The sequence below is a fragment of the Lepidochelys kempii genome, chromosome 7, assembly GCF_965140285.1.
Source record: "Lepidochelys kempii isolate rLepKem1 chromosome 7, rLepKem1.hap1, whole genome shotgun sequence".
Taxonomy (NCBI): Eukaryota; Metazoa; Chordata; order Testudines; family Cheloniidae; genus Lepidochelys; species Lepidochelys kempii.
The window spans coordinates 4,014,116-4,031,177 of NC_136386.1; the positions used below are offsets into that span (position 1 = coordinate 4,014,116).

Consider the following 17,062-nt stretch of genomic DNA (forward strand, 5'->3'; position numbering starts at 1 on the left):
CGGCGGCGGCGGCGGCTGCGAGGGGACCGAACTTCTGCGCGCCCGCCCGTGAGCTGCCCCCGGCCTCGGCGCTGCCGCTCCCGCTCCGGGCCCGGCGCTCGCGGCTTCCCGCTCCGGCTCACCCCGCCCCCGCCCCCCAGCGGCGGGCGTGGGTTCCCCGGGGGCTCCGCTCCCCGCTCGGCCGGGGCGGTGGGGTGCCTGTCTGTGGGGGGTGGGGTGTGTGTGTGGTTTTTTTTTTGTTTTGTTTTTGTTTGTTTGTTTTTTGGCGGGGAGGGGGGGTGGGCGGCCGCGGAAGGCACGGCGCCAACTTCTTTGCAACAAGTTCCAGCCCCTCGCCCCCTTTCGATGTGCGCCTTTGGACATGCGGAGGCTACTGCAACCGTGTTGGTGGATCTTCTTCTTGAAAATCGCCAGCGCCGTGCTCCACTATGTGGTGTGCTTCCCCGGTGAGTGGCGCGGCCCGGCGGGGGGGGGGCGGACGGGGGAACCCCGGGCTCCGGCTTCGCGCGCTCTGCGGCGCCGCCTGGCCCGGGGGGGGGGGGGGTCCCGAGGGTGCGTGGCCCGGCGCGGCGGCGGCTTCTCCCCGGGGGACCGGAGACACGGGCGTGCGAGACCCACACTTGGGGGGCGGGCGGGGGGGGGGGGGGAGCCGGTCTCTGCCCGAGCCCCGCGTCGCTCCGGGGCGGGCTTTGTCTGGGGCTGGGGACGGTTCTCCGCCCTGGCTTCCCAGCCGTGCTCTGCCCAACTTCTCCCTGGTGCCCCCGCCGGGAACAAGGGGCCGGCCGCGGGAGAGGCCCCGACCCCCGGGTGCGGGATCGTGGCTGCCCGCGCCCCCCCCCCCCATCCCGGCTCGCATCTGCCTGCCCGCAGCCGCCTGCCATCGCCCCTCCCGGGCTCTGCCCGCTCGGCAGCCGCGTGCCCCACAGCCACCGGGGAAGGGGGGCGGCGAGAGCCCCCGGCCCCTCTGCAGCCCCCGGCCCCGCGGCGCGCCCGTGGCCAGGGACGGGCTCCCCGGGGCGCCCGCTCCCTCCCTGCCTCCGGCGGGCCGGGCTTTGGCGCAGCGCTTCCCGCGGCGGAGCCCCGAGCGGGGCCGGGCAGCAGCCGGCGGCGGGGGGCGCCCGGGGCGCTGCGCGGCACCGGGCGCCCCGGCTCCGGGGGCGCCCGGGGAAGGCTCCCGCTAGGCGGGCTGAGGTGCCCCCGCACCCCGATCCTCTTCTCCCGCCGCCCCCCCCAAACTTAGTAGCGTCCTGCCGCTCCTCGGCTGCCCCTCGCCCCCGCTTGCCTGCGGTCCGCCGCCGTCCCCTTGACCTTGGGGGCCGGGGATATGGTCTGGGGGCGGCGGGCAGGGGGACAAGGTCGGAGCCCGCCCGTGCCTGGGGCGAGCCGAGCGCGCCCGCAGCCCGGCTGCTGCTCCGGTTCCTCCGCCCCGGGGCAAGGAGGGAGGCGGCGGAGCCTGATGCGGGACCTCGCCCCGGCGGGGCTCTGGCCACCGTCCCAATCCTCAGGGGGCTCCCGGCACCCCTGTGCCAGGCTCGGGGCTGGATCGCACCCCAAGGTTGCCTTAACACGGCCTCTCAAGCATGGTGCGCCCAGGTCAACAGCCAAATCCTCCGGGAGGCTGCGGAGAGGAGGCGGCGGCTTGCTGTGTGTTGTGTTGTGTTGTGTGTGTGTAATGGCTAGGGAAAGTTAAAATGTCAGAGCGGCTTTGGAGGAGTCTGCTGTTCCATTTCCCAAAGCTGCAGTGAGGCAGATGCACCCACAGAGGCGCTCCTGAGCTTCTGTCTGTCACAGGCTGCGCCCCCCTCCCAACAGCCCCCCAAATACGCACGCTCCGGGATGGACGTGGCCCCATTGGTGAGTTACCGAGTTTCTCTCCAGCTAGGATGGATGTGATGATAACGTTCCCTTGTCTTTACAACCGCTGGCTTTCAGTAGCCACACAATAACGCAGCTGGGGAGATCAAGACAATTACAAAACCCATTTCTGCCCGAATTTATTTGTTCACCCTTCAGTTTTAAAGGGGCATTGTCAACTGTACATATGTGACTCCAGTTTCCAGCACCCTCCAGAATGTCACACACACCTCTACCTTTCTCTGTACATTCCTTTAAAAAGATCTCCGGCTTTTTCCTCTTTCCCCATTCCTGTCTGATGAGAATCTTTGTTGCAGGGAGGTAGTGAAATTGGCTGAGCACAAAGTGCTGTCAAATGCACGGGGCGGGGGGGAGATGTAGAGCAGAACTTTTTTTTTTTTAAAACCTTCTTTTGCTTAGTGTTACTAGTTAGTTTTTAGTAGCTACACAGTTTTCAGCCAGATGTGATTGTTTTATTGAAGTAGTGTTACCTTTTTGGACTTGGTTAAGTGTGGGTATATATTAAAAACATACTTTAGTATCTCTTATTCCAGAAAAGTGAGCCAATTGTATATTTTGAAGGTCCTTGCTGCTTGCTTTTCTGTTAATTTTATTAGTGTGTGTTTTTTTTTTTAATGTAAGCCTGTGTTCATAGCTATTAAAGATGAAAAGCTGGGACAGTGACCTTCTGATGCAATTTGTATTGTGGACCACTTACAGGATACATGAGAAGAGTAAAATCATTTTCTGGAAGCTTTCTAGTAACTTTCAATTCTCTTTTAAAATGTCCACAAGGACACAAGCAAATGGTCTGTATACCCCATCACCCCCAGTAACTTATCAGACGCTAAAATGATTTCAAGCAAAAATAAAATAAGCCAGAGTGAGAGTTAAAACCTCCATCTGTTTGAAATTCTGCAGCTCTTGAGGAAAAATACATTTATCTTCTTTGTATTGATTTCTTCTCTATTTCAGCCCTGAGAGTGGGGCCTTTCTCTCTGGTTCTGATGTATATTATACAGTAATTATATCTAGAAAGCAGGCTCTAAGAACAATTCAGGGAAACAAGCTTTGTCAGTTCAATATGACAATATTGTAAGAATAACTGATTAATATCCATGGAATTAAAACTAGATATTTGCATTATAGGTTGATGGAGATATATGCTCTGTGTTTGCATATCCATGTTCATGTACCGTGTTTAGCTAAATGATTTAACAATGTTTGTAACTGTGAAATAGCTATACAATACTTACAGATGCTGTTCAACGGGAGGCTTTGCTTGGGAAACAAAGTATTTTCTTATTAAGGCTTTTCTGGCTGTAGTTCTTGACACTGCTACCATGTTAGGCTTCGCTGATTTCATTATTGTAGGTTTTCTTCCAAACAGTGATCACACTCCTGGGTTGGGCAAGTTAGGACATTAAGACAAATAAGGACACTGTAGCCTTCTCTGCTGGGACCTGGTACATGAGAAGTGCCAGAGGCAGGAAGGCTGCAGTGCGCTCCTCAGGGAACTAAAACAGGACATCAGTGTTGATGACACCAAATGGCAAATTTGTCAGAATTGGTGGTGGGGAATCCCTGCCAAAAATTAACTATTTAGTATCTGAAACAAAATATACCTGAAGTTGTTGTTTTTTTTTTTTTTAAACCTAAGTTAAGAAGTTTAGGGAATGCAGATGTTTATTTCATGTAGGACAAACGTTATTTCCAGCTGTCTTTAAACAAGAGATAAGATTACTACTTCTCTCTCCCCTTCTCCTTCCCCAATCACTTTCATTAGTGAAGCAATATGAAACAAAGACAATTTAACTTTGTAAAATAAAGTATGAGGTCATATAGAAAATAACACTTTTCACCTTTAGCAGTCCTCTAACAGAATTGTAATGGGTTTTTACCTTTGTACAAGTGTCTTGTTCTCTACTCCATCAGTAACCATGAGGAAAATCTATTGGAATCTTCCTGCAGTGCTCATATAGTACATTTAACTGTGAACTTGTCCCTGGTAATTGCAATAGTTACTTTCATCTTAGTTTGATTTATTAAAAACAACTGTTGCTATGGGGTCTGCTCACTCGTGCAGCTAAATTCATTGTGTCAATGAATAAGAAAAGGCCTAAATATTAATAATACAATAGCATCCTTAATAATCTGCTTCACTGAGGTAAGGAATGTTTGTGTTCTGTTATGTATTTCATGACTAGTTATAGTACCTGGCATCTATGGAGCTATAAGCTCGTTTCTGTTTTCCTCCGAGAAATGTGTTTTTAAAAAAAAAAAAAAAAAATCGACATGACCTAATTAGTTAGGTCAACTAAATTGGTTAACATATATCCACCTCCAACTTTTTTAAAAGGCATGATGATGGTGGCTTTTAGTTCTTCGCTCAGCAAGTATGAAGACTAAACTTCTTTTGTTTTTTTTTTTTGGGGGGGGGGGAGACGGACGGGGGGAGAAGTCTTTAGTATTGTGTTTGTCTGTTTCCTAGGAGCTTGTGCCTTTGCGCTAATCAAATGCCACTTTCAAAATCTTTAAAGGTGCTGAATAAGACTGGTCTTGTTTATCCAAGATTTTCTAGAGCAAGGTGTGCGCTCCTGCACTTCCCTTTCATAGATAAAAATGGAATGTACAGGAGAGGGCTCTCCAAGACTTTTTATTTAGTCCTATGGCTTTTATGAAGATGCCATGTCTTACATTTTAATTATTCTCTTATTTTCAATGCCTTTTTAAATATGCTTTATGTTCCAGGAAGTGGCTAATGGAGTCCTTGCTGATAAAGAATGTCAAATACTCCCCTCTTCTTCTTTTTTTTTTTTTGTGCACTGGGAGCTGAGCTTGCTGGTATGCTTCTGAAGAGAAAACTAAGGAAGAGCTTTAATATCGTTAGCAGGCTTCTAGAACTGATTCACAGCTAACAGTGCCAGGACAGAGCTTTGTAAAATCTTTAAGTGATGCTGGAAGCTGAGTGTACTAACAGCTACAGCAAATGTGATTTGGGGAAAGGGAAATTCAGTCAATGCAAAGGGGGAGGCGGAGAGTAATCCATTTTCAGAGGATAGACTAGAATCTGGATATCAGAAACACGGTGGTGCCGCAACTTTCTGTTTGCCTCAGATTTATAGGTTCTGTAAAGCCATTGTTCTCAACTCTGTGGGGTCAGGCCCTATTCTGGGCCTTCTGTTTTTTAAGGGTGAAGAAGTGAGGTAGCATCGTGTGTGTGTGTGTGTGTGTGTGTGCTTTCTCTCCCCAGCCCACCTTTCTCTTGAGAGGTCCACTTCAATATGTTATAGAAAACTGGTGCAAATAGCTTTCTATCACGCTTTGGGAAAAGAGGAGCCTTTACTCAGAACTAATGAAGGATTTGCATAAACTAGCATAGAGACTTGATGATCATCAGCTAGTGTGTACAATAGCTTCTGATTGTCTTACTGAGATCTACTGTTGCACAAGTAGGTCTTGGCTGAGTTGTGAAGTCCTACTCTCCATTCCATCCTCCTAGAAAAGATTGAGGAGCACTGCTCCTCAATCATCTCCTAAGAAATCTAACTGTCCAGGAATATGATGTGGCTTCTGTTAGGAGTGTCCGCTTTCTGTGAGCGGCGTGGGGGTGAAATCCTGGATTCATTGACTGATAACGAGTCAATGACCCTCTTAATAGGGCTAGGGTTTCACCTGGGGTGTGTTTCTTTCCTTATATACTTTTTAAATTATGTAACATGAATAGTTTTCATTGTCTATTCAATTATAGAAAGTACGATGAAGACCCTATCCCTGTTCTGATCAGCGTTTAAGGACGAACATGCTGGTAGCTTTTGGAAAGAAAGCATTGTTAAAGTTGGCTCTAATTTAAATGTTGAGTTTTATGGTTAAATTAAAAAAAGTTTCTAACTATTAATCTCAACTATCTTTGGAAGAAATGCTAATCTCTTGGTGGCTGCTTTTTAGCAGCCAGCCGAACATGTGGCATGATGTGCTCAGAAGCCTACGGGTATAGTAATAAAATTGCACTTTATCCAGTATATAACCTTAATATGAGGAATTATGAGAGAATGAGACTAATTTCTGTTTGCTTTAAGTTACTGTCGTTTAATTTTATTACAAAACATACATCATAGTGGCTGTTGTGCTCTAACTGAATTGTGATTCTTTATACTCTCACATGGCAGCAAGCAGTCATTCTTAAGGCTTAATTATACAGTGCTTTTAAATATTTCAGCAAATTTATTCTGCTATCGCAGAGCCAAATCCTGAACCCTTAGGGCCATTTTTTAAAGGTATTTAGGCTCCTAGTGGGATTTTTTTTTTCCAAAAGTGCTTAATATCCCAGTAGGCACCTATCCACGTCTTCAGGTGCTCAGGCTTAAAAGGTAGGGACCACATTTCTAACTCCAGCGAACTGCCGTTCACTTTTTGTCTGAGTAAATCTGCAGGCTGTATTTTTACACAACACTGACCCGGGTGTAACTCCATTGACTTAAGTGGAGTGACTCTCAGTTAACATTGACATCTGCATCTCTCTGGGAATGTTTAGGAGGCCAAGGATAGGAGGAAAATATAAATTATTGTGTAGGTCCTGCTCAGACTGCATTTCTGTACTAATGAGGGGAGCCTGTTACATTGCCCACCTGGTAAGGTCAATTAAAGACCAGCTGTTCTGGTTGGAAGCCCTAGTTTTTCCATTTGTAGGTTGATATTCCTTGAGTGGGGTCGGCGGGGGGGAAGCATGGAGGTAGCTGGTAGGGGTTTTTGTAATGTGGTTGGATTGGGCTGGGTGATGCTGCACAAACACAGGCAGACACAGATCCTTCCCTGATGAACTTACAGTCTAAATAATGACCCTTCTCTCTTCCTCCCCCCCCAGAAGCTAACAGGTGGAAGGCAGGAGAAAGAGCATTCAAACAGAGTAATCAAGGTGAGGGATGAGATGGCTGCTGCTGCTATTCCTTTATCTCTTTTCCATATATATATATATATATATATATATATATATATATATATATATATATATATATTTTTTTTTCTTATGGGAATGAGGGGAATGGCAGGAAGTGAGTAAATAGGAATGTCTGTGGGGAAAGGGAGAGGAGACATGTTACCATGATGCATGGCTTCTTCATTCCACTGAGCATAGGATTTATTTTTACTGACCAGATTCACCTTACAGCAATTTAAATTAGCCACAGTTTATTGGGAAGCTAACAGTAAAATCAGGTAATCGGTGGTTTTGTCCTGTCATTGTATGTACAGTATTTAGATATGTTTGGGAACTGGAATATTAGAATTCTGAATCAAGTAATTGGGATAGTGCTGGATAATTCTATCGAACTCCTGGCTGCAGCGTGCACTTGCCAGCAGCAGTGTGAGGTGAAATCTCACTTCATAGGGGATGCTGCAGCTCTTCGGTACATACATGTTGCTGTGATGCCCAAGTACATGCGTTCTCTGCCAGCTGCTGCTTTGAGGGATTTTGCATTCATAGCATGGAAACCTATGTAAGGAAAATCTAGATTTTGAGACTTGGCTACTTAGCTTAACAAAGCTGCTTTGAATATCCTTTTCTGTGCTCACGAATACTTGATGAATGAAACCTGAAGCCAGGAGGAGCTGCACTGGTATTTGGAAGCAAAATATTGGCCATTATTTGGTCATGTGGCAGCTGTTGGTGCTTTTTTTTCTGATTTTAAAAAGCATGCCTGTCTTTTTCATGGAATGCTTTTAAAGCTCTTCTTCTGACAGCCAGCTTATTCTAGTGGAAAAAGAGGAAAGCTATCTGATCTCTCTTGCTCACCAAAATGGACAGTAGTACAGGATTCCCCCCCCCCTTTGGAGGGAAAGAGGGACTGATAAAATGCCCCAGTGTTTTAATCAAAACAGTGCTTCAGAGTGTGCTCAGAGAAAAGCGCTTAAGTATTGGATTATTTCCCTTCATCATTCTCAAGCCTTAAAACTGGCATTTCTGCTCCCTGGCTGTGCCACCTATTTAAAAAAAAAAAAGGCATTATAGTGGACTGAGAATGGAGAAGGACTTAAACTGAAGAAGGCACAACTCGTGAACCTCCCCTCCCCACAAACCACTGTCCAAAAAAGAGGTCAGATTCACATTGAGTAGTCTTCTGTACCACTGCAAAGTTTGTGTAAAACTCTTCTGTTCTGCTTTTCGCGGTGTGTTACTTGCTTGGCGCTAGTGATTATGCCTTGTACAGGGCAGTGATTGTGCATGGTACAAGGCAGTGGTGAACTGGACCCAGTGAATGTTCTCAGAGCCTTCAGCAAGGACGCTCGTTTCGTGCCACCAAAGGCTGCTGCTTGGTGTGCTCTGTTCTGCACAGCATTCTAATCACAGCCCTGTACGATTGGAGAGAGACTCTCACTAGCATCTGCTCCTTGGACTTAAAAATGGCCCTTCCGACATCCTAAGAGGTATTGTAACCATTAATAGGGAGTTCCAAAATAAAGAGACACCAGAAAGAAGTGGTCTCAGATGGCCAAGATTTTCCAAAAGTGACTAGTGGCTTTTTTTGGTTGTTGCTTGCCTCAATTTTTTGGGGTCCAACTCGAGACTCCATAATGGAGGCTGATTCCCCTCCCCCCCAAGCAAATGCTGAGCTCTGACATTCTGCTGATCAGACCCCTTTAAGTTTTCTCCACCTGAAAACTGAGGCACCCAAAATTGCTTTTTGCTTTTGAAAACTTAGATGCAGGTCTACATTGACCTCAAAAACTAGGGGTAGAAATGTCAAAAGCTCCTGAGTCCCACTGACTTTCTGTGGGATTAAGGTTCCTACGTCACTCTAGATGCTTTTGAAAATTTTATCCTGGATCTACTACAGAAGCAAACTAGAAAGGATAACAGTAAAACCTGTAAACTGGGGATTCATGGTGCAGGAATAACTTTCAAGCACAGCATCCATTTAACCAGTGAAATGCGAGAGCCGGAGCACTAGTTCAACCGGTCAGAGTCTCTATATTGCTCACCAATTACGTTCAGTATTCTTTTTACAGTAAAATAATTTTAGCCATAAATATTCCAAACACTTGTTTTAAAATATACCTAAAATTTGCCTGTTTGACAGCAGTTGCATCATATTCTAATTGGTGAGGATCACTAATGAGTACTCAAGTTCTAAAATTAGTTGTTTGTTTTTCCTTTCTTCTGTGCCCGAGGGTTTTGCATCAGATTGTGGCTTCTGTATAACTGTTTGTATTTCAAAGCAACACCTTCCTGAATTTTTAGCGATTTAAGTAAGTGTTAACTGTTTGGGCTCAGTGACAGCAGTTTCCAAAATTGTTTTTTTTTCTTCTTACTACATTGTTGATGCATAGTAAAGTGTTCCTCTTGTGTTTACTGTGAATAAAGTCATTGTTATCTTTGGAAACCATGGGTGCAGATGTGTGATCTTAACAAGGCACTGATCCTCAGCTGATGTCAGTTGTCATTGCTCCATTTAACAAGTGGAGCAATAACAAATTACACCAGCTGAGATTCTGCCCGATTGTCTTCATAGTGGGGAATGGAAAGGGTTGTCTTGAAAAATGCTGCGCATTAAAACTAGGGATTTTGTTAATTTCAGTGAGTTCTTAAATGCGATTCTCACAAAGAATCATAATTTGGTCAGACCATAACAGCAACTATGATGTATGTCTTGCAATAAAATTAGAATACAGTAACTTTGTCTTTTTTGTTTTTTTTTAAATCAAATCTACATTATTTTGGTTTGCCAATATCTAGGGTCTTCATAAAAAGCTAGGATCCGTCAACAGAGCCCAACTGCGTGGCTTGGTCTTGTTGCATCAAATATGCACAATTTCTTTTAACTATTGGGGGCTTTTTGTTTTATAGGGTGTAGTGAAATGTGGAGCAACATCTTCATTTGGCTGCTTCTCATTGTAACGCTACCTCCTCATTGTAAGGCATACTGTGTGCCTCTAACATCTCCAAAATCTCCAATTCACTATTGACCATTGTTACACAGTCTTAAACTCTTTTTCTTTCTTTTTTCTTTTAAAAACTTTGTGTAGATAAGGGGATCAGTTACAGTCAGCATGGATTTGTCAAGAACAAATCGTGTCAAGCCAATTTGATAGGTTTCTTTGACAGTGAAACAAGCCTTGTGGGGGGCCAGGGGAATCAGTAGATGTGATATATCTTGATTTTAGTAAGGCTTTTCAGACTCTCTCATGATCTTCTCATAAACAAACTAGGGAAATGCAACCTAGATGGAGCTACTATAAGGTGGGTGCATAACAAGCTGGAAAAGCATTCCTGGGGAGTATTTGTCCGTGGTTCAGTCATGCTGGAAGGGCATATTAAGTGGGGTCCTGCAGGGATCAGTTCTGGGTCTGGTTTAATTCAATATCTTTGTCAAGGAGTTAGATGGCATAGACAGTACACTTGTAAAGTTTGTGGATGATACCAAGCTGGGAGGGGTTGCAAGTGCTCTGATTAAAATTCAAAATGATCTGGACAAACTGGAGAAATGCTCTGAAGTAAATAGGATGAAATTCAATAAGGACAAATGCAAAGTTCTCCATTTAGGAAGGAACAATCAGTTCCACACATACAAAATGGGAAATGACTGCCTAGGAAGGAGTACTATGGAAAGGGATCTGGGGATCACAGTGGACCACAAGCTAAACACGAGTCAACAGTGTAACGCTGTTGCAAAAAAACCAAACCTCCTTCTGGGATATGTTAGCAGGAGTGTTGTAAGCAAGACCGCAGAAGTAATTCTTCCACTCTATCTGCACTGATTAGGCCTCAGCTGGAGTATTGTGTCCAGATCTGCGCACCACATTTCTGGAAAGATCTGGACAAATTGGAGAAAGTCTGGAGAAGAGTAACAAAAATGATTAAAGGTCTAGAAAACATGACCTATGAGGGAAAATTGGAAAAATTGGGTTTGTTTAGTCTGAAAAAGAGAAGACTGAGAGGAGACATAAAAGGTTGTTATAAGGAGGAAGAAGAATTATTGTTCTTAACCTCTGAGGATAGGACACGAAGCAGTGGGCTTAAATTGCAGCAAGGGAGGTTTAGGCTGGACATTAGGAAAAGCTTCCTGTCAGGGTGGTTAAGCACTAAAATAAATTGCCTAGTGAGGTTGTGGAATCTTCATCATTGTCCAACCTGCTCTTAAAAAAACTCCAAACACCTGTCAGGGATGGTCTAGATAATACTTAGTCCTGCCATGAGTGCAGGGGCCTGGACTAGCTGACCTCTCAAGGTCCCTTCCAGTTCTATGATTTCACCTATTAGCCAGACTCTAAACCAGGCAATGGACAGGAAATAAAGATGATTTCAGTCTAAATACCAATTTGAATTTGATCCAGGCCACTTGGTTCTCACCAGCAATCCAGTGACTCTGTGAAAAAGATGTGGTTGACAACTTTTTTACATAGGATTTTGTGAGGTGGACATATATGACCAGACCTTCAAAGTATTTAAGTACCTGAAATCAGTGGGAGGTAGGAGACACATTTTAGGGAGCTGGGAGAGACCTCTGAGGAGCTGGTCCATATTATCTATAAAGTGGATTGAGAGTTCAGCAGAGCAACCAAGGACTGAATGCACACAGAGCCCTAGACTGTCCTCTTTTCACTGGCTGTGGTCCGTACAGAATGTTGTCCAAGCATAGGGGTGGGGAAAACTTGCATTGCTTGCACCCCTGGTATAATTCATATATCGAGCTATGCATGGGCCAATATGCCGTGAACACTATTCCCTGATTTTCCTTTTTAAAATAATCTGTAAGTGCCAAGAAAAGAATATTCTTTACTGCATTCACTTCCCATTGACAAGCAAACATGTTTGTTTGTCAATCATATTTGACATGGTAGAAGCACTGGAAAATAAATATTCGTGTGTGTGTGTGTAAGAATTAATGGGGTTTGGCAATTAGCTTGCTAGAATGAACCAAGTGACTTAGTTGAACATACAGCCTTTTACTGAAAAAGGCCTTCCTCGTAGTTAAAAATAAATGAAATTGCTTCTTATTGATTTTAATTTACGGTGAAACGCTGCTGTCTCTCTGACAATGCCAGAAATGGAAGCAACTATAAATGAGTACAAGATGTGATAAGGTAGATGGACTCTTAAGCAATCAAGAACACAGACAACCTCCACCTTAGACCGTAGTTAAAATATGACACTATGTATGGATCAATACATAAGTTTGCCTTAATCTTGTCCTTAAGCGCTTTGAAAGCTACATGTCTTGTATGTAGATACACACCCTCTCACTGGCAGAGATGGTGAGGCCTACTGGGGGAAGGGAATGTTTTTCACTATTGCCCTATCCCTGCACCCATGGGTTTGGTTGTGCTCTGCAGCACCCAGCGAAGTGGGAAATGGATTGAGGAAGCATAGGATAGTATTTCTAGAGACCCTTCAGCAGATATGTGGGGAACAAAGTGCTGCATGGTTTTTGGAATTAAAAACCCACCCACACAGACCATCACCCTCAAAACTAAATACACCAGTACATTTAGAGGGAGAGTTAGTGAGTGTCCTTATCAGAAAATAAACCCTATGCGTCTGGCACGAAAAACTGCAGCCATAGTATAATAGCCTGAGAAAGAAATGCCATGTCACAGGGGCTTCAGCTATTCTTTTGCTCACCACCATCTCCTTTAAATGTGGAGTTTCTACTTGTGAGTAATTTGAGCAAAGATTAGTAAATAAGAGAGACAGTACACCACACAACAGGTATTGGACTTGAAAGACTGAGCCAACATTGCAGCTGCAGTAATTAATAAGGTAACTCCATTGAAAACTGTGTTAACTGCATTCTAATGGCCTGATCCTGAGGGATACTGTGCATTCCTCAGTGCTACTGAAGTTAATGGGAGCTGGAAGTGCTTCGCACATATTTAGGTACTAATTCAGTAATGTGAACACATTCTCTCCAGATAAGCGGTGCCCTTAAACTAGCATCCTGAGGAGGTGATGTAGTAGGTTCTCTTCAGCGAGCAGTACTAAAAAGCCATGAATAAGCTACCCTATTGGACACCTACGTTTGTCATTGTAGGTTACCTCCATGTCAGCCTTTTGATTTTTTGCTCATTGGATGAGCACAGTGGAAAGCTTGTGGGGGGGAGGTTCATTTAAAAAATTTCACATTTCTTATTGATAAAAATGACAAGACAATTAAAAAAAAAATTAGTGTGGGAAGGGAAAACTCTGCTCCCTGGCGAGAGATCTATTGCCCAACAACAATGAAACTGGTTCACTGAAAACAAATTCTCATGAATGTTTTTGTATCATTAAAAAAGGGATTGGGGAAAAAAAAGTCAACCAGTTCCAGTAGAACAAGACTCACATTTTAAGAGGACACCAGTTATAGGCTCCCCCCCCCCCCACCCCCCAGATATGCATGTGCATGAGCAACTCTATGACAAGGCTTCCCTCACTGGCGTACCTGAGCAAGTTTGGATAGGTTACGATGCTTCTATCCAATGTTCTCAAAAGTCCGAGCAGAGAGAGGAATTTTACATATTGCTCCAGAAGCAGCCAACCCTGCTTAGACATGGGTCTAGCACTGGGGTGGGTAAACATTTTGGCCCGAGGGCCACATGGGGTGTGAAACTGTATGGAGGACTGGGTAGGGAAGGCTGTGCCCCCCAAGCAGCCTGGCCCCCACCTCCTATTCACCCCCTCCTACTTCCCAGCCCGTGACTCTTCCCCTCAGAACCCCCGACCCATCCACCCCCCCTGCTCCTTGTTCCCTGACTGCCCCCCCCCTGGAATCCCCCCACCCCAAACTGCACCCCCCCCTTGGGATCCCACCTCCTGTCCCCTGACTGCCCTGACCTATCCACGCTCCTGCCCCCTGACAGGCCCACTTGGGACTCCCACACCCTATCTAACCCCCTCCCTGCCACCATTCCCTGACCGCTCCAGAACCTCTGCCCCATTCAACCGCCCCCCACTCCCTGTCCTGTAACTGCCCCTGGGACCCCCCACGCCCCTAACCGCTCCCTGCCTCCTGACTGCCCCCTACCCAACATCTTCACCGCCGCGCATGCGTGCTGTCACCGCCCTCTTACCATGCTGCTCAGAGCGGTAGGAGCTTGCTGCCTGTGCGGCAGCATAGCTGCGTGGGAGGGGGAACAGTGGGGGAGGGGCTGGGGGTGAGCCTCCTGGGCCAGGAGCTGGGCAGGACAGTCCCACGGGCTGGATATGGCCCACGGGCCATAGTTTTCCCACCTCTGGTCTAGCAGAAACAAAGTGTCTTCAAAGGCAAAAAGCTCACTGATGATACCCTGCTTCAGGCTCCAACAAGCATCATCTCTGGAATGAACAGTGAAGTGTCAGGAGGGCAGAGCAGAAGTCTGGCAACTGCTCACTTAGATCAGAGTAATGCCCCATCTAATAATGATCCCCTCCCCAACCGTGACCAATATCAGATGTTGGAAAGAATGCTGCAAGGAAAAAATTTTTTTCCTGAGGAAAACAATATGCACAGTGGTCAGTAGTTTCTTCCTGGAAGAAAAAAATCCATGACTGCTAGGGGTTACATCCCAAGAGTACCCAGCACTTTCCATTTCACCTGAAGCTCAACTGTTAGACGCTGAGTACTATGCACAGATGATGTACATGCTTACTATCCTGCCCTACTCAAGAGAGAACCATATTCTGCATCACATGAAGCTTCTGCAGGGTACAGCAAACTGGGTGCAAGCCTTAATGTGGTCCATGCTGCCAGCATTCCAAGGAGGTGTATCATGGAAAGGAGGGAGATCTCTTGGCCAGCTGAAGACGGAGGGGCTTTTGATCCCTTCTCCCTTATAACCGCTATGGCCCAAATCACGACAGCCTCAGTAGCAGAACTAAATGGTTTCAGGCTATTAACTGTAGAAAACAACCATTGAGAGGGTTGTCTACGTGGACCATTGGGGCATGATGTCTAGAGCACGTATATGTGCTGGGCACTAATTGGCCCATGTGGACTTTGCTGGTGAGCACTAGAAGTTCCCAAGTGTGCTTTAATGTACCAAAACAGGTTATCTATGCTGTCATCATCCCCAGGTTTGTATCTGGTGTCTGTACCTTGCAGAGGTGTCATACAGTGCAGAAAGAGTATTAAGGAACCTTCAGGAAGTTTTTCTTAACATACCGTCTAAACTGGCCTTGCTGCAAATTAAGCCCATTGCTTCTTGTCCTATCCTCAAAGGTTAAGAAGAACAATTTTTCTCCTTCCTCCTTGTAACAATCTTTTATATACTTGAAAATGGTTATGTCCCCTCTCAGTCTTCTCCAGACTAAACAAACCCATTTTTTCCAGTTTGATCTCGTTTTGTGCCTTGGCCTTTCTAATTTTGTTCCTGTGTACTTATTTGTTCATATTTATCCTTTGTAATTTGACCTAGTTTTCAATTTTTGTCGAACTCTTTTTTAGTTTTTAGATCATTGAAGATCTCCTGGTTAAGGCAGGGAGGTCTCTGGCCATACTTCCTATCTTTCCTGCGCAGTGGGATAGTTTGCTCTTTTGCCCTTAATAATGTTTCTTAGAAAAACTGCCAACTGTCTTCAATTGTTTTTCCCCTTAGACTTACTTCCCATGGGATCTTACCTACCAAGTCCCTGGTTAAAGTCTGCCTTCTTGAAATCCATTCTCTTTATTTCGCTGTTCTCCCTCCTACCATTCCTTAGAATCGTGAACTCTACCGTTTCATGATTACTTTCACCCAAGCTGCTTCCACTTTCAAATTCTCAACCAGTTCCTCCCTATTTGTTAAAATCAAATCTAGAACAGCCTCTCCCCTGGTAGCTGTCTCCACCTTCTGAAATAAAAAATTGTCTCCACTACATTCTTGGAAAGTCCTGTGCTTTGGGTGGTTTTGTTAGTTGTTTAAAAAAAGCCTCATTCACCTCTTCTTCCTGGTTAGGTGGTCTGTAGTAGACTCCTACCATGACATCTCCCTTGTTTTTTTATCCCTTTTATCCTTACCCAGAGACTTTCAACAAGTCTGTCTCCTATTTCCATCTCAGCCTCAGTCCAAGTGTGTACATATTTAATATATAAGGCAATACCTCCTCCCCTTTTTCCCTACCTGTCCTTCCTGAGCAAGCTGTATTCTTCTATACCAATATTCCAGTCATACTTATTATCTCACCAGGTCTCTGTGATGCCAACTATGTCAAAGTTGTGTTTACTTACTAGCATTTTAAGTTCTTCCTGCTTATTCCCCATACTTCTCGCATCAATATACAGACCTCTAAGATACTGATTTGATTCCCCTTCCTCCAGTTCTGTCTTGTCTCTCCTTTATCACTGCTATAACAGCCCATGCTCCCCACCAAATTCCAAACCTTCTTCCAGGTCTCCATGTTCTTGACTTATCTGTGGGCTTTGGTCACCTGCCCCCATCGAACCTAGTTTAAAGCCCTCCTCACTAGGTTAGCCAGTTAACGTGGCACTCTCTGAAGCCTTCATAATAATTAATCTTTATTAATCAAATATGTGGCTGGCTTGATGGCTCAAGAGATTGGATAAGTGGGTTCAGGAACAGTCCTCTGTGTGTCTTTGTTTCAAATTCTTTCCACAAGAGGGTAGTGAGGAAATTGTTACGATCTTGATGATTGTCTCATCTCTGAACTCCGTGGTTGTGGTTCACTTTCTGGCGAGCAAATGTCCTCCCTCGATCTTTGTATCTCAACAGAGGGCAAGAGCTGACCGGGTATGAAGACTTTAACTGCTCTTTCCAACTTAAGACAGCCCTTCCAGACAGGATTCAGACTTCTGCTGGTGGGACTGTGTGTGTGTGCTTACACTACTGTTACTCTCATACCTCCTCTGTGGATAAAGAAAAGTCCGGTTACTAGCACACCTTTAAAGACCATTAAATTGTCCCGTCTATCACATTTTTAAATCAAATACAGCTGGTGAAGTTCAGGCCCCTCTGAATTTACTGACAAATCCAGTTGATTTCAGTAGGGCTAGGATTTCCTCCACTATGCTTCTTTGGGTCGCCATGGTTTGAACCTCTATTTCTAGGGTGACCAGACAGCAAGTGTGAAAAATTGGGATAGCGGGTGTGGGGTAATAGGAGACTATATAGGAAAAAGCCCCAAATATCGGGACTGTCCCTATAAAATTGGGACATCTGGTCACCCTCTCTATTTCACTCACTTAGAAACGTATTAAGAATGCCAAACTTCTCAAACAGGCTAGGGGTAAATTTCTATTTTGCTTTAAAAACAAAACAA

General features: G+C 45.2%; 1 protein-coding gene across 6 annotated transcripts in view; it reads left to right on the plus strand.

Moving 5' to 3' along the window:
- Window positions 1-262: 262 nt before the first annotated feature.
- The window catches only part of PTPRG (protein tyrosine phosphatase receptor type G), a 616,375-nt gene continuing 599,575 nt past the window's right edge, over window positions 263-17,062 (plus strand). For 5 of the 6 annotated variants that reach the window (XM_073350965.1, XM_073350966.1, XM_073350968.1 and 2 more), the window contains exon 1: window positions 278-446. In XM_073350965.1, coding sequence (XP_073207066.1) covers window positions 362-446 — 85 coding nt within the window. In that variant the 5' untranslated portion in view covers window positions 278-361. Of the gene's footprint in view, window positions 447-17,062 lie in introns of all 6 variants that reach the window. The other variant, XM_073350970.1, reaches the window with a different exon arrangement.